Here is a 16,736-nt window from a genome sequence, read left to right as displayed (position 1 = left end):
CCCAAACCGAAGGAAGTATACAAGGACAGAGCAAAAGAAAGGTCTGACCACCAGCAAGCCAAAATGCATGGTTCATCGTCACAGCAAAGGCGAATAGACGTACCGCCAACCTTGAGCAACCCCAGAAGGAGGACAAGGAACATGAAAAGCTCCACATACAGCTCCAAAAATGGCTGCAAACTTGCAAGCTCATAGACTCCTAATAGAACAGGTAAGATAGTTTCAACATACATCGATGAGGATCATCTTGAGGATACAGAGGATTATCTGCATGATCATGCAGTGGTTAGATATCTGCATGGTCCATGCCCTCTGGCCTCTTACCTTGAGAACTGGTTCCACAACAATTGGATCCGTAAAGATTTAGTGGTCACAAATGTGCACTTCCTCTGGAGGATTTTTTTCTCCCCTATTTCAACATCCAAATATGGCTGAGTGAGTTCTCCAACATGGTCTTTGGACAATTAGAAATCAGCCATCATGCACAAAAAGGTGGTTAGCTTTCTTCAACCCGAATAGTCCCACATCTACAAGGCTCCCAATATGGATAGAGTTGCCTGACTTGCCCCTCTCCCTTTGCAACTAGGCTGCTAAGCTGTGTGGAGTTTTAGGTGAAGTAATCAATTTTGAACATGAATAGCTTATCAATCCCAAAGGCACCCAGGTGTGCGTGTAGGTAGATCTTGTAGAGGAGCTTTCGAATGTGCTAGTTCTGCTCCACCGGAGGGGTGAAGTTGTACGAGAGCAGGTACTAGTATATAAGAATCTACCTAACTCCTGTTTTGTCTGTGGAATCTCTAGTTTAGGAGGGTGAAGATGAAAGCCCCTGTGCTGCCTTAGGCATCACTAGCTAGAGAGATCTGGATTCCCAAAGTTCATCCCCCCCCCTTCTGATCCCTCTCCACATTCTCCTCCACAATTAGATGTGGCTATTGGTGAGCCCTCCAACTCAATGAAGATAAGTTAGCCTCTCTCCCGGTTGTTAAACCCTATGAGGCACTGATGGAGATGGAAGAAGACATTAAGATACCCAAAGCTGATGAGGAGGAGGGGATATCTAAGGAATTTGAGAACAAGATCCTAAAGAGTGATGATATGCTAACAGATATTGACGAATCTGAGGAGGAGATACCAGATCAAAACTAGATAGAAAAAGATGCTAAAGTGATAGTCAAACCATTGGCTATAAGCATCATCTTTCTATAGCCAAGGATGCTATTGCCTCTACCAAGATCCCTAACCCCAGGGTGAATAAGGGGCAAAGAAGCATGTCAAGTAAGCCTATTTCATTCCTCACAATCAATGTGTGTGGACTAACAGACCCTTCTAGAGGGGGTATCTTAGCCAATTGGCTAAGGGACAATAGGTTATCTCCCACACTCCTAGCCTTGCAAGAGGTGAAAGTCACAAACCAAACCCTTGAAGAGAGGCTTAGGTGTGTAGACAAAAGGAGAACTTAGTGCTTCATGAAGCATGTAGAAGGCAAGGGGGGAGCGGCTATTCATTAGGGGAGAATTGGGGTCTCAAAAGGGCCTCCAATAGTGTTTCCTAATTTCAAGGGATTAGAGAGTGATTTGAGGTGTACCAGTGAGAGTGCTAGAAGGTGTGGGGCAATGGTATGTTGAGGTGGAGGGTGGGTAGGCCTACAAAGAGCCCCTATTGGTTGCTCCCCTTACACTAGGGACCACCCAAACCATCCCCCCCTCTTAACCCATGTTTGACCCTCCTAACAGGTGCACCTCCCCCACATGAGCCCAAAACTACCTTCAATGGGATGATAGGGCCCTTGTGGTGAATTTTTCTTCTCCCCTCCCTCTTTGTAGGACCTCCACCCCCCACTGTTCTGGCAAATCACTCAGTTTTGAACCAAATCCCATGCATTTTCCCTCTTCCCCCTCTTTCTTTGCTCCCTCCTGCCTAGCCTACTTGGTGCAGCTCCTTTCTCCCTCTCTCTCTCTCTCCCCTCTCCCTCTCTTGTGCCTCTGTTGGAGCTACTCTGTCGCTCTTCTTCAACCTCTCTTGTGCCTCTATTGCTATTGCTCTTGCTCTGTCCCTCTCCTTCTCCCTCTCCTGTGCCTCTGTTGTTGCTGCTCTGTCCCTCTCCTGTGCCTCTATTGTCGCTACTCTGTCCCTCTCCTTCTCCCTCTTTTGTGCCTTTGTTGGAGCTGCATTGCCTTGTGTAGGAGTCCCATTCTTGCTGTTGCAACCTTTGCAAGCATGGTGAGGAGAAAGGCTACAAGACCACACAATGTTGTGACCTCTTGTGTCTTCCACACCACCAAAATTGCATTGGATGAGTGGATCCTTGCACCTACAGCTTAAATTACTGGATAGTGATGAAAGGATCAGCCAAAGGTCCACATAAGCTTCCCAAGAGCAAGAGAGGTGACATCTTGCATGAGTGGAAGGGTTGCATCTTAAAGTTCAAGTTTGGGAAGAAAGGATGGCTTGCAAAAGTGCGACATGTTTACATGGGAAAAGATATGCAGCTTCCTCCATCATTCAATCAATCTAGGATACCATCACACTGTGAGCCTTTCTATCTATGTACCTTTTTCACCTATAACTAGAATCGGCAAACTATGTGGGGCTAGAATTTTGACAATGATAAAGATTGTAAGTATTGTTTAGAGAACGATCACCGTTAAGGCCTGGATTGACCATTGTGGTGCAAGCATAGAACAGGACATGGACTGGAAATCACACATTGGCCACCAAGGCACAGACTAGCTCAGCAAGAGTAGCCAGTGGCATAAATCAATGCCATGCTAATCAAAACATGGGGAGATATGTCCGTATGTTGGACCGAGTCTGGCTAATTTGTATGAGTTGTAGCAATGTGACTGTTTGACATGTACTATGCAAGAAGAGGTGCAATATACCAATTTGGAGAAAATTAACATATATGCGGTAATGCAATCCAAAGGTCCAGTTTGAGATTCTGTATCGGAGGCTCCACCACAAAAGGAGAAGCATCTGAAGTGGAAGGTCCAAGAAGAGTTTTGTATGATAGCTTTGAAGTAGATTGAAAAGATGTAAGAATCCAGCAAGCAAAAGGAGGAATGGTGACTGGTTACACCCGTGTTATGGAAAGCCTCACCAACTTCTCCCCGAACAGGCATAGCCCCACAAGCGGATATAGAGGTAAGTACTACAACTCACGCAAATGTTAAAGACCCTAAATTGGAAAAAAATTCATATGGACTATTAACAACTTTGAAGAAGGCGAAGGTGAAAATCAGTAGACCGATTGTTACGGATGGTCCTAGAGGTCAAATGAAGGTTAATAGGAGAAATGATGTGGTCCCATGACTAATATAGGCCCTGAGAATTTATACCACCAAGCAACTTGTTTGAGGATGTGCCAGCAGTTGCATGCCGTGTTGAACCTGAGGATGTTGATTATATGGTACCGGCGGTGAAGGTGTAGTACCAAAGCTAGAGTTTGGTGAGGATATTGCTAGATGGAGGTTTTGGAATAAACATTATGCCTCAATATATGTTGAAAATGTTGGGACTTTTCGGTCTAGAGCGTGCCTTGTTTTAGGTCCTCATAGTGGTCTAAGATAAACAAGGATTCAGGCGATAGGTATCATACATAATCAAGTGGTCCACATTCATGGAATGGTGTTCCGTATCAATTTCATGATTCTTCAAATGGAAGAAGAGGATGTGTGGTATCCCTTGGGTAGGCCGTGGTTTAAAGCCACTAGAGTAAAATAGGACTGGGGTTCCTCAATGTTTATAGTAAGGAGCTAAAAAAAGAAGCTCAAGATGCAGATGATCCCAAATATGGTCGTGAAGAAAAGGGAGCGATTGGTTGTCATGCAAGGGGTGAAAATGCGCATAGAACTTGATGATGATGAGTAATAAAAGTTCTCATATGCTAATCCTTCAAGGGTTCCAATATTTGAAATAGATGTGGTGAAAATTTTCCAGCAACTTCTTTGGAGGAAACAACCTACTACTTCTATTCATGCAATCATAGTGGAAGATCCAAATTCCAATGCCAAATGAGTTAGTCGGTCAGGATGACATGCAACCCGCCATTCCATCCAGAACTGGATGAGGGGAAAATTGCCTTGTATCAAAAGTATAGAGAAGAACTATTTTGGAGGCTGAATCGGCATATGAGGAGCAGATGCAAAGGACATCCCACATCAAAGAAGATGACTTGGAGAAATTCAATCTGGGAATGGAGGAAAACTTGAAACCAATGAACATCAATGTACATGCCACCATCGCATTTCAGCTAGAGTTAGTCGAGATATTTCATGATTATAGAGATTATTTTGCATGGGAGTACACGGACATGAAAGCAGTGGATCTGGATTATGAATTTACAAAGCACTATTGGTATTATAAAAGGGATGGTCATCCGGTGAATGTGGATAGGATGCTTTTGAATCCAATTCTTCCATTGGAATCATTTTTAAAATGGGGCATTGACTTCATTCATGGGTCCGTTTACACCAGCAACGTAATATACAGGGAATAAGTATGTGGTGATGGCCACGAACTATTCACCAAAATGGGTGCACTAAGGGATAATAGGCAACAAGTACAACAAATTTTTTGTACTGAAATATCATCACCCATTTCGGATACCAATCAAGGGACTTGTTTTCTAAATGATATTGTGAAGTAGTTGACCGATGTATGTATGGTGGTTCATGAGATGGCTACAACATATCATCTGCAAGGAAATGGGAAGGCGGAGAGTAGCAACACGACAATGAAGCGGATTTTAAAGATGATTGTATCGAAGAACAAGGAACACTGGGACACAAAATTGGATTCAACCTTGTGGGCATATAGAACAGCTTTTAAAGTCACTACTGGGATAACACCATTTCGATTGATTTACGACTTGAAGGTTGTAGTACCAATGGAATTCATTTTGTGAAGTATGCAGATTGTGGCAAAGAACATGAGCCTTGAAAAGTTGGTTCAATTTCATCAAGAACGGAGGAAGACCGGATTCAAAATCAATATATGGCATAGGTCATCGATGAACGGAGATAGTGGAGAAGGTGGAGAAGGACAAAAAGAGTGGTACAGATGGTGGACAGAATGTGGAAGTGGAGGAGTGCTTTGACAGAGGTCTAACGGCTTCAAAAAACAGAGGGGGTTGCAAAAGTGAATGTGAAGGATTGAGGGGTAGGGGAGATGCCTTTACAAAAAATAAGGGTTTAGAGGCTTACCTTTTGTGACCAGTTGTTAATTTGCTTATGCAAGTCACCATGTTGAAGCTATAGAGTCAAGGAATTGGAACATACTCCCTTTTGTTGAGTGAGTTATCATTGATGTTTGTTCTTTTTCAAACAAGCAAAGATGTGATCTGCTTTCACTTCAGGCACTAACCTCCCTAATAGTGGAGCCAAAAATTTGTCACTTTTTCCTTCCAAGGGTTTTTTAAAATCACCTATAGTTATATCATTGCTCGTTATAGCATAGGTATTCACAAATGCACAGTGATCTCATACTGCTTGCTCTAGACTATGCTTTTGACTCTTGTTGTCATAGGTTTAACACATAGAGATTAAAGCTCTCTTTGGAAGAGATAACTACAATGGTCCTAATCCTTCAAAAATACATAACTCGTGCTCCAAAAACTAGAATGGGAAGCTTCTTGGGTCAAAATGAAGGGGACATCACCCTCTAGGAGATGGATGGAGGAGATGTGGTAGTGCCAAAATGTCTCATGTATGAGGATGGAATGTAAAATAAATAGTCAATGGGAGGCAACACATACAGACTCTCAACACTTTCCAACCTTTTCATGTGAGAGAAAATAAGGCAAGCATGACTGAAAAATGAAGACAAATAATGAGAATGCTTATCAACCTAGGTTGGGCAACCAATTTTAAAGCATACTAGTATACAACTCGCACATTGTTGTGGATGTAAAAGATACAAAAATACCTTACTGCAAAACATTATTTGATAGACATGTAACCAATGATCTGGTTCTAAATGGCATTATACCAATGTAGCAGCCCACCACATTGGCACAGCTAGTTGAATCAACATCTGCCATCCTTGTCATCTTCTCACTCCCCTATGTTCCTTCTTTGCAGATTTTTGGGAGCCTTCATATCCAAGCATCCTGTGTAATACCTCATCTTTTGTCAAGTTGTGGCGGTTATATAGCATCCTGTGTAATACCTCATCTTTTGTTCTTGCACTCTTTTTATTAATTGATTTATGCATTCGTTCCAAAGTCTAACACCTCATCTTTTCTTCTGATTTTATGCATTCTTTATAGTTGAAATGATTATTACAACCCAAAAACCTGTATTTCATTGAAAGTCCCTACGGTTATCCTATCGAGCATAATATCACTGCTATCCTCAATGCAGGTAAAAAACAATATTCCCACATCAACCATCCTCTATTCGTGGATTTCTTCCACAACAAATTCGAACACAAAATGGTCATCACTACCTATAAAATCCATGTGCAGACCAATAACATGAAATTGATTGTCATGTGCCATCCCATGCTTTGGCAGATTCATGTCCAGAATGTCAGTGTCTTCATAATGCACATGATTGTCACTCACTGATCATCATGTTCATTAGCCATCCCATTCTTTGGAAGATTCACGTCCAAACCGGCCGTGTCTTCATAATGTACACAATTTTCAATGACCAGGACACTCGGGTTACGATGGCACTCCCAAGCCACATGTAAATGGTTTGATGACTTCAATGATTTGGGATTCAACATAGATTGTTGCACTCTCCTCTATTGTTACTTCAAGAAAAACAGATTAAGCCTTCCAACCTAGCATATCTACCTTGGAGGGAACAATTAAATTTTGCCTTATCAAGTGGCATTAGGGCTTCTTGAGAGTCTTGTTGATCTATTTACACATGTGCACAATGGGATCATTTGTTGTAGCTTCTTTGGATGTCCTCCCTCTGTATCATCCTACTTCACATCAACATCACCTCATCCTCCGCAATGTACGATAAAAATTTTCTTAATATTCCTATCAATTCTACTTCTTTGACGGAGTTGCTATCTAGTATTAAATCACCAACTTAGCTTAGACGTTGCTTTATGCTTAATGATTTTTTCCTTTTGACATGCACCTTTAGTTGACTGAACACAGAGGGAATATCTTGAATATAACGTGCAATATCAGTGTCACCAATGTGGGCAAGCTTGCCCTCATATGAAAGTTTTGCACCAATGCTGATGTTACTGTCACTCTTCCACATGCTTGGCTCCTTGGAAGAAAATCTCTTACCCAACTCTTGGGCTACAACACAGTGTTGAGAGTGACACCAATGATAGCTGGAGAGATTTTGATTGTGCATAGCCTTCAATCGTTCAATGGGAAACGAAACTGGGCAACAGAATGCATGGATGCACATTTTGTAGTAGCTATCATCACCATGTCGAGAATGGTGCACAATAGGTTTGTCTCTGGCCCCCTGGCAGACGTGCTAGGTTGAGCTGCATTGTCTCTCCTCTATCTTTCCTTTGTGTGTGCGTCTCCTTCATATGATCTCCCTCTTCACCATTCCTTGCCACTCCTCTCCCATCTCCTCAAGTGCAGTTCATAACAATGTTATCATCTCCTTATCCTGGCACTCAAATCATCTGGTAGCTCTTCGACCTAGTGCATTATGGAGCTGCAAAACCTAGTTCAGCATAGGGTTGCTAGGCACGATGGTGCCTCCTAGCACCCATGCAGGCTGATTAAGAGGAGGCTATGCTAGGAAAAAGAGAGTAGGAAGAAATAGGACATGATGCATTGTGATGAAGGCTCATTTTGGATTCCAAGGGACGTGTACCCAAATCACCATTGTAAAACACTATGGCAAGGCACGTATCACGTGCCAAATGTCCTCCTCCAGTTCGCCACCATGTCTTCCCCTTTTTTTTTTTGGTCCATGGTTAAGGCTCTGTGCACATAGTGTCAAAATTTCACAACAACTAGTGTAACCCTGAAGTTTTGCATGAACAAAAACGCTAAAGCATTTACTACATTGTAGGACCTGAACTGGAGCTTTGTTGGCCATCTCATCAACTTGCAATGAGCTCTGCCTTGGCTGCAGATTTCTCAGTGCCCATTTCTTATTGGCTGGGTAGATGCTAGAACCACATTCAAAGCTCTGGAGCCTGAGGTCAGAGCCATATGGCAAGCTTGTATTGGATAAAGCTGAAATATGCACCCTCCAGAAATGAGGTGCAAATTTGAGCGCTAACCCAGGGCTATGAGAGAAAAAAATCCATTAGCATGAGAGGGGGGGAAGGGGGGGGTAAGGTGGGCCATTCACATGTCTCCGATGCCAATTTAGTCTAGAGAGTTCCAGATCGCGCGGGCAAGGATAAAACTTCGCATTGCTCGCCTTCGTCGACACATTTGCCACAGCCCCATCCTTGCCACCGAGATGCAAGATCTCTCGCTTTAGGACCTCACCCTTCCTGCCATCTTCAAGTCTTCTACCTCTACCCACCGTTGCTTGGAGCATCCCCACAAGGACGTCGATGGCCATCAACTCCACTTTAGGCTCGCTGAACCTCCCAAGCACAAGTAGCAGCAGCAGCAACAAGGAGCTTCTTCTACTACTTCCAAGCCAGCGTCCTCTTCCTCGCAGGATGATCACCTCGCAATAGCCATCGCTCAGCAGCAGCAGCCTCACCTCCATCATGAGCAATTAGCTCGCTCCTCCAACCTTTTTTATAGCCTATCTAGCCTCTTTGGTCTCTCCCAGTGTGAGGAGCACTTCTCTTCATTGCTTTGCTCTTTGGAGAAAAGCTCACGAATCCTAATCGCTCTTTTGCTGCTTCTCAAGGATTCCACCTCACCCACGCCACCCAGCTTGCGAGATCCCTGGCAAAATTCCACGGAAAAGACCTAGGCAAATTTTATATAGCACTTTTGCAAATTCCTGCTTTTCTCTTGATGCAATAATGCAGAGTCCATTAGATCTCAAAATTACAAGAGTGATGTGAGATGAATCGGACTTCTCAGTCAAGAGAGAATGTATTTTGAATTAAGTAGACCCGCTAGTAGCCATTAATAGATAGATAGCAAAGCCTTCGACCTCGTGACCTGCGCGTGACGATGCTGTTTGATGTGTTCCACTTGCTTTCTTCCTCGAGTCATGACGCACAACCTGACGGAATTTTTGGCATGAAAGTCCCCAAGTGGCTCGATCGACGGATTCGCATGCGTCAGTAGAGCAAGCAAGAAGAAGGAATTAGATTTCGCCAAAGATGGGCGGTGAAGCGACCCCGAGAAGGATCGAGAAGGGTCTGTTTCGGGTCTCTGTCGTCTGCTGCTGCGATAATCAATGGCGGCCTTGAACCGCCGTTGAATATCCGTGCGAAATTGCGAATGCTGCGAAGCCAAGAGCTAACGTGGACCCAAAGGAGCTGCGTGATGGTCCTGCTGTCCTTAGTCAGCTGGACATCAATGCGGGAGCGGAATTTCTGTTCGTATTGCTTGATCCGAGCTTTTACGGTGGTAACTACAGCAACAGTACCTGTGCGGCTTGGTCACAAGCTCGATGGAGTCCATCACGTGCCGAGAAGAGGATTATCCATCGATGCCAAGGTGGACTTTCAACGGTGATGAAGAGCGAAAAAGGTGAAGGATGCCATGGCCCGGTGGGTGAGGAAGGAGATGACGCGAATACTGTGCTGACATCGGCAGCGCGAAGATGCGAACGCAAAATCCAGTCTGTCACCTTTACGTGCAGCTCGGTTGGGCTTCTGATCTCTAAATCTCCGTCGTGAAACGCTCGTGCCTGAGGTTCCTTTATAATGACTATTTTTTGCGACACCGAACAAAAGCGGGGTCATGAATCATGATCCGTGAGGCGTGTGCTGAAACGGACCGAGTGCTTGGAGCTACATCGAGGTTCTCCTACCACCATTCCTGTAGGAGGGGGGACACTTGAACAGTAACTCTCCGAACCCTTATAGCCCTAGAAAACGCCTTGCTCTCTGTCTTCTTGGTTTTAGAAGTGCGTAGCTCTATGGTGTATGTTCAGCTCTACGTGGCGTGTGTATTAGCTTCTTCGGCCTCCCTTTCAGTGGTTAGAAGGGCATTTAAAGCGTCGATTAGATCCCATCCTGAGTCCTGATGTTCAGCTCTACGTGGCGTGTGTATTAGCTTCTTCGGCCTCCCTTTCAGTGGTTAGAAGGGCATTTAAAGCGTCGATTAGGTCCCATCCTGATTCCTGGAAAAGATCAAGAGGAACATTGTGAACGATTTATTCTCTGTAGCAAAGAAAATATACCAGAAACTAGGTTTGCCGTTTTTTAATGCAGCAGTTTAACAACTGTGATTAGCGGGACGAGCTGTAGATGCTCCTTAAGTGTGGTTTTTCAATGGACTAGTGGAGCCAAGTTGCTGTCTCGAGTATCAACAACTGCAGAGAGAGAGAGAGAGAGATGATATGATATGATTGTATTAAAGTCCGCGTGAGACCCTTCAGGATCTATGGGACTGGCGATCACTATTAACTAACAGTCTTACATCCATTGAAGAGAAAAATCATACAGCTTTGTCATGTAGTGAGTACTTGTTGGGCTAGCTTGTGAGCTAGACCCAGTACCTTGTTGCGATGTTCTAAAATCTCTTTTGAGTAGCTTCCTAGCTTTTGGTGGCTCCCTTTGCATCTTCTCATGCTAGCAATTGTATAATATATAGACGATAGACTGTTAGATAGATAAATTCTTGTTAGTTGATGGTTAGGCTTTGTTGGATTTTCATGGCTTGTGCGGTTGTTGGGTCTCATACAGACTATTTTTCATCCCAATTAAGAAGATTCCACCTCAAGCAGAGGGCAAGTGAGTATTACACATGTTGGATGGCATTGTTACACGTCGCCACAATATGGGGAAGTCAGATTGAAAAATGTCAAGAGCAAAGCATAGTCAATCAAAACTGGAGGTGCATATTTGATGAGTCTGCCCTTCACCTCTGGAGTGCCAACAGAAACTCAGTACGAAGACTTTGTATAAATGGATGCTCAAGTATGTGTGGGTGTGTGGATTTGTATGTGTGAGAGATATATTGATACTATGGTCTACACCCACTGTTGGGCGTTGATGGCGTCAGTGGGGACATCATAGTAGCTAGTCCCTGCTATGTGTGATGGAGTTTATGGTTTTCAACCTTATGAGTGACTTATCATGAGATTGAAACTGCACTATGTTGTGTTTTTAGAGAATGAGTTTGGGCATGTTCTTGGACTCATCTAGATATATGCATATTTGATGAGCAATACCATTAAAATGCCCACCTCCTTGGGTGCAAGGTGCTCATCAACAGGACGTGGTTCTGACCTCATCGAGCAAGCTACCAGGCTGTCTGTATTGTTATAGCTTCGAGTGTGAGTCATGAAGTTTTACAGAGCAATGATGTTCTCCTGTAGGAGACAAATCCATGCCCTTTGAAACAATGAGAAAGGGATCGTAGGGCATGGAGGACCTGGCATTCATATATGACAAAAAGCTGCACTTGATGACCTCGTAGGTCTCTAAGGTTATTGTCAATGGAAGCTAGTAACACTGGGAAATCATGGACTGGCCAATCACAAGGCTACATGCATCCTTTCTGGCCATGTACATCACACCACTGCCTGTCCCAACGTGTACTGCCTGGGATACTGAGAGTTGTGGATGTCCTTGCCTCGTGTGCATGTAACTGAGAACAGTCCTTGCCTCACGTGCAGCTGATCTTTATATTCCTGATGGTTTTTGCAATGAGTTGTGTTGAAGGTGGCTGTTACAAACCTTGCTTTTCCTTTTGTGGTTCCCACGCTAACACAGAAGTAGTCGGCTAGTCAAGGTAAGAAAAACAAAGAAAGGGAAGCTGTTGACAGTCAGTAAACTCAGTTAATCGCATCTTTGCTAGTAGCGTCTTGAGTGATATGGCAGAACACCAGCTTTTGTTTTGTCCTCTTGTATTTTATGTTTGCATATTCTGTGATAAGACTCTGGCTTTTGATAGCATTGTTAATTAGCAGAGAAATGCGCTGAAATTGGTGAATGCTTAGTGCAGGCATCATAATTCATTCCACAGATCTGGCTAAGATGGGATGTAAGTTTGGCAAGTACACAACTGTGACTGATGAGGAAAAAAAATTAGAACAATTGCAGCAAGCAGAAGGCACAGAATTTCCAGGAAGTGGCTATTATTCTTTGAATCGCGAACAATGGATGGCTCAGCTAGACCTTGGCAAAGTAAGCGTAAAGGATGTGGTCTGGCCTGGTACACATGATTCAGCAACAGATAAGATAGGAATACCCTATGTAACTCGACCTTTTGCCCAATGCCAGACTCTTTCTATTTACAAGCAATTGCGACAGGGAGTCCGAGTGCTGGACATCAGAGTAGACCAGAATGGATTCATCTGCCATGGGATCTTGCAAAGCTATAAAATTGATGTAGTGATTAGTGATGTCAAGCGTTTCCTTGGTGAGACTTTGTCAGAGTTTATTGTACTTGAAATTCGCACAGAGTATGGTTACGACGATCCACCTAATTTTGACAGGTGGCTGATAATGCAGCTTGAAGATCACCTGATTCCTCAAGATCAGTCCATTTGGGACAAGACTTTGAAAGAGCTGCTTCCTAAGAGACTTATTTGTGTATGGGAACCACGGAATATACCAGGCCCCCCCCAAGGGAGCCCCCTATGGAGCTCTACATACCTGCAAGATAACTGGACAGACACAGATCTTCCTTATACAAAATTTCAGAACAACATGGATTACCTTCAAAAGCAACCCCCCGTTACAGTTAGAAAATTCTTTTACAGGGTTGAGAATACATGTACTCCTCAGACGACCAGTGCGGTTGTCTGTGTCAAGCCAGTGACCTCTCGCATTCAACCTTATGCCAGGCTCTTCATCTCTCAAGCATTTAAGAAAGGGCTTGGTGACCGCCTTCAGATTTTTTCTTCAGATTTCATTGAGGATGACTTTATAGATGCTTGCATTGGAGCCACAATCGCAAGGACAAGTAGCTTATCTTGAAGATCTGCAATGGTATATCATATTGAAATAATGCTGGGCAGAGACTTCTGCTTGATTACAGAACATTCTTTGTATGTGCTACTGTACTTATTTGTAACAGCTAGCTGCTGTTATTATGGTAGAAATTTTTGTATGTAATGCTGTGCTTACTTTTAAAAGAGGTGAATGGGAAACCTAGGCTAGAGTGCAGCAGTTGGCCTGTAATTGAGGGGGGAGAGAGATTCTTCATGAATCCATTGCTTGTAGTCAACATTTTGCTCAAGCTCGCTCAAGATATCTTTCCTTGTAGTAAGTTTCCAATCCAACAATCTCTAAGTCTCTGCTACGAAATTTCTCTCCCAATACCCGTGTTATGTGCATGCAGCTAGTACTATTTTTGTTGGATGTGCAAGCAACCTCATTTTTCTTTTGTACAGAAGCATATCATTGTTTGCCTGTGTGCAGGGGAGGGGGGGAGAAGAGAGAGAGAGAGAGAGAGAGAGATTTTGACATTTGTGAAGATTGAAAAGTTCTACGATAAAGCATTAACGATGTCCGGTGTCGCTTTGATTTGCTCTTCTAGTATAGTATGGACCTTTACATTTTTGCTGCTGCATTTGCAGCTGTTTGAAGGCATCTTGTGAGAGTTAAAACTTGTGACATAAAGAGCATGGTTTCTGTGCTTCAGCTATAACCCAAAATCCATTTGTGGCCGTTTCACACACATGCTGAAATATCCTTCTTTCATCAATAAATGGAACAATAATGTATAGACCCATGCTCAAAGTCATGATACAAAGTTAGTTGCAGATGTGCTTTTATCCAACCAGTCCCTTAAAAGTACTCGCCCGCACATGTGCGCATGCATGCATGCGTGTGTTCATATTGAGGCTCATTCTTTCTTGCATTTTGGGTAGCCTTGGGTAATTCTTCATCATTGGTTTTGATTATGGTTATGTATATGACCTTGTATAATCTTGGTCGTGTGCACTCTCAATCTTTTATAGTGTGAAGCCTCCAATGTCGGAGTGTTGATTCTTTTTTTGAAGGGGAAGTTTTGTCAAGCTACCCCTTACACAAGTCTATCATAGCACTTCTGCTGTTTAGATTGTAGAAATACTTTTACATACATTCTCTCAAAAAGCCAAAAAAATGGAAATAACCAGCCTACATAAAACTTGAAAGAGATTGTGAAGGTGAAAATTGCTACTTTCCATCTTATGCCCAAGAGGGTGAGATGAAAAAAGTTTGCCCTTCATACTATCTTTGTTTTATACGAGGTCCTCTTCCTCCATGTTTTCGTTTGATTGGAGGCGTGCTATGGCTTTACCCCCCCCCAAACCCCCTTTAAATTTTTTTTTTTTAAAATCCTTGAAATTTGTGTCCTATAGCAAGCACAATGTATCCATTGTAGTCTTTAGGCTCACTCAATACAAATCTCATTCGACTACACACATGCATCACTCATTGCGGCTATTGTGATACATGGGCAGCTAGCCACAAGACTAAATTCCTTATCTCAAGGGCCTTTAATGCTTAAAGAGGCATGGCCAATGCTAGCACCAACCATTCCCAAATGATTGTGCATAGTGCCAAAGGCATCACAAAAGGCATTGCTAAGCAATGTCTCCCAAGGTACCACGCCAACCACCTAGTCGAATGCTACAATACGTGCACATTGTTCGCTAGTGTAATAATGGTTGCACAAAGGGGCAGATGAGCCATAGAAAATAGGAACTTTCAAAAGAGGGTGGGTTGCATCCAACAAGGTTTTTTTTTTTTTTAATTGAGTACAATTGCACAAAGCCACCCTCATCAGTCACATTCTCTCCATCGTTTGCTTCCTGCTAAGGCCCCATGCGAGCCATGTAAGCATAAGTTCACTCCAATGATCTCAACCTTCTTCTACCTTGACTCACATGGCTCTAACACCACTCATACCCATAAGTATAATATATACCGAAGGTTATCACTAGAACACGTTTACTCTTTTTATCCAAGGTATCTTGGATGAAGTTTCCATCTTCCATCCAAGGCATCCTTGTATCGCCACATCATCAAGCACATGCCTCGAAAATCTAACTGAACCCAAGTATAATTCTAGCTAATCTAATCCAAGGATCTAAACATCTTACCTAAGCATCACCTAATACAATGTCAATCCAAACCTACTTCACAATCAAACATAAGGCTGAGTTAGCCTTAGTTATAAGCATGATCATAGCTTGAATTTAGATCAAAGTATTGACTAAACCAATCAAGTCAACCTTCCTCAAGTAGTTTATTCTATTTGCTCGTACAATCAAAATTTAACAAGCTATACAGCCCTCCTTTGGAGTAAAATAGAACTTAAACTTTGCATGTCTATATCTTACTTGTTTTAGATCCCAACTAGACTTATGCCTCAAGCACACAAATTTTAAGCATCATTGGGAATTTCAAAGACAATCTAGATATTTTAAAGGCTACCTTGATTTGATAGGTCGAAAAAGGCTCTATTTTCCACCACTCATCTTTTTTGAGACAATTTACACCAACTTGCCCTTATGGCAAAGCATCTTCATCAACACTTCATTTGTCGAAAGCGAAATTCCATGAAGTTTAAAATCTCAAAGAAGGTGATTTCACATCAATCAATAAACTAGGGCAATACACAAAGTCACATCTTCCTAGATCACAAGAGCAAACTTGATTACAACAACTATGCAACCTAGAAGTTCAAGATGGGAAAATTATGGGATATTGTCCATGGCACAACCGCATGACGATTTTTGGATGATTTAGTCGAATAGGGTGAAAAAACTAACCAAGCCGCCGTGTACATGATAATGATAAGCATCAAAGATAAAATGATTCCTATCATACATGACAAAAAGAGTCAATAGATGCTTGGAAAAGCTTTGAGAAATAAGTTTTCTATCAACCCACCGTCAACAACTTGGTTCAAAATGAACAAACATGAAGAAGGAGAAGAGAAAGGAGAGAGGGCACGGTCAGAGAGCATACTAAATGTACGCTAGATTAGTTAAAGGTATTTTAGTATTCTTTTAATGCCTTCCCTTAAGATCAACACCATGAAGTGGACCTTCCCTCAAGATGATGCTTTTGGGAATTGAACATTACATTCCATCACCCCTTTGATGGGAATGCCTCTCCTTTGAATCAAACCAAGAGTTTGTTGGTGTTTCTCAAAAAGTTGTTTCCCAAGTGATTTGGTAAAGATGTGTGTAACATTATCTTTAAAATCAAAATGTTACAATGTGTTGTCATCAAATAACAGCACAATTTTTCTTTTCCTTCCATGATAAGTGGACTCTTCTCTAAGGCGGTTAATCATCATCATATGGTTGGTGGAATTGTGTCATCAAAATAACGACAATACTATTCTGAGCCACAAAGCCTCACATGCATATGTTGAGAGTGCTTTATATTTTGCTTCTATTTGAGACAGAAAAAATTGACTATTTGTTTGACAACCATGAGATTGCATCTTGACCAAGATACCAATAAAACTTATCATTTGTTGTAGGCTGTTACGAGGGTCAGACTCATTTCAGATTTCCCCCCTCCTCGACCTTTGCCTACTTTGATTTCGTACTCCACTGGAGATGGGGTCCAGATGCAGCAGAGGGTTTTGTAGTGTCTTTTCTGTCGGAAGAGAGGTCACTTTATTAGGGATTGCCCCAGTCATCGGCATCGATCAGAGACTCCAGATACATCTCATCCTCTGAGTGACCCAAAACCTA

At 42.6% G+C, this 16,736-nt stretch overlaps 1 protein-coding gene across 1 annotated transcript; it reads left to right on the top strand.

Moving 5' to 3' along the window:
* The first annotated feature begins 9,076 nt into the window (after positions 1–9,076).
* Positions 9,077–13,284, top strand: LOC147888203 (uncharacterized). The gene is made up of 2 exons (XM_087393594.1): positions 9,077–9,926; positions 12,035–13,284. The coding sequence occupies exon 2, from the start codon at positions 12,067–12,069 to the stop codon at positions 13,009–13,011; it is 945 nt and encodes a 314-aa protein (XP_087249720.1). The 5' UTR covers positions 9,077–9,926; positions 12,035–12,066; the 3' UTR covers positions 13,012–13,284.
* Positions 13,285–16,736: the final 3,452 nt, after the last annotated feature.

Source organism: Dipteris shenzhenensis, chromosome 22 (assembly GCF_047967505.1).
Source record: "Dipteris shenzhenensis isolate YYH24624 ecotype China chromosome 22, Dip_SZ_1.0, whole genome shotgun sequence".
Taxonomy (NCBI): Eukaryota; Viridiplantae; Streptophyta; class Polypodiopsida; order Gleicheniales; family Dipteridaceae; genus Dipteris; species Dipteris shenzhenensis.
Note: the sequence above shows the minus strand (reverse complement) of the source record. Positions and strands in the feature narration are given on the sequence as shown.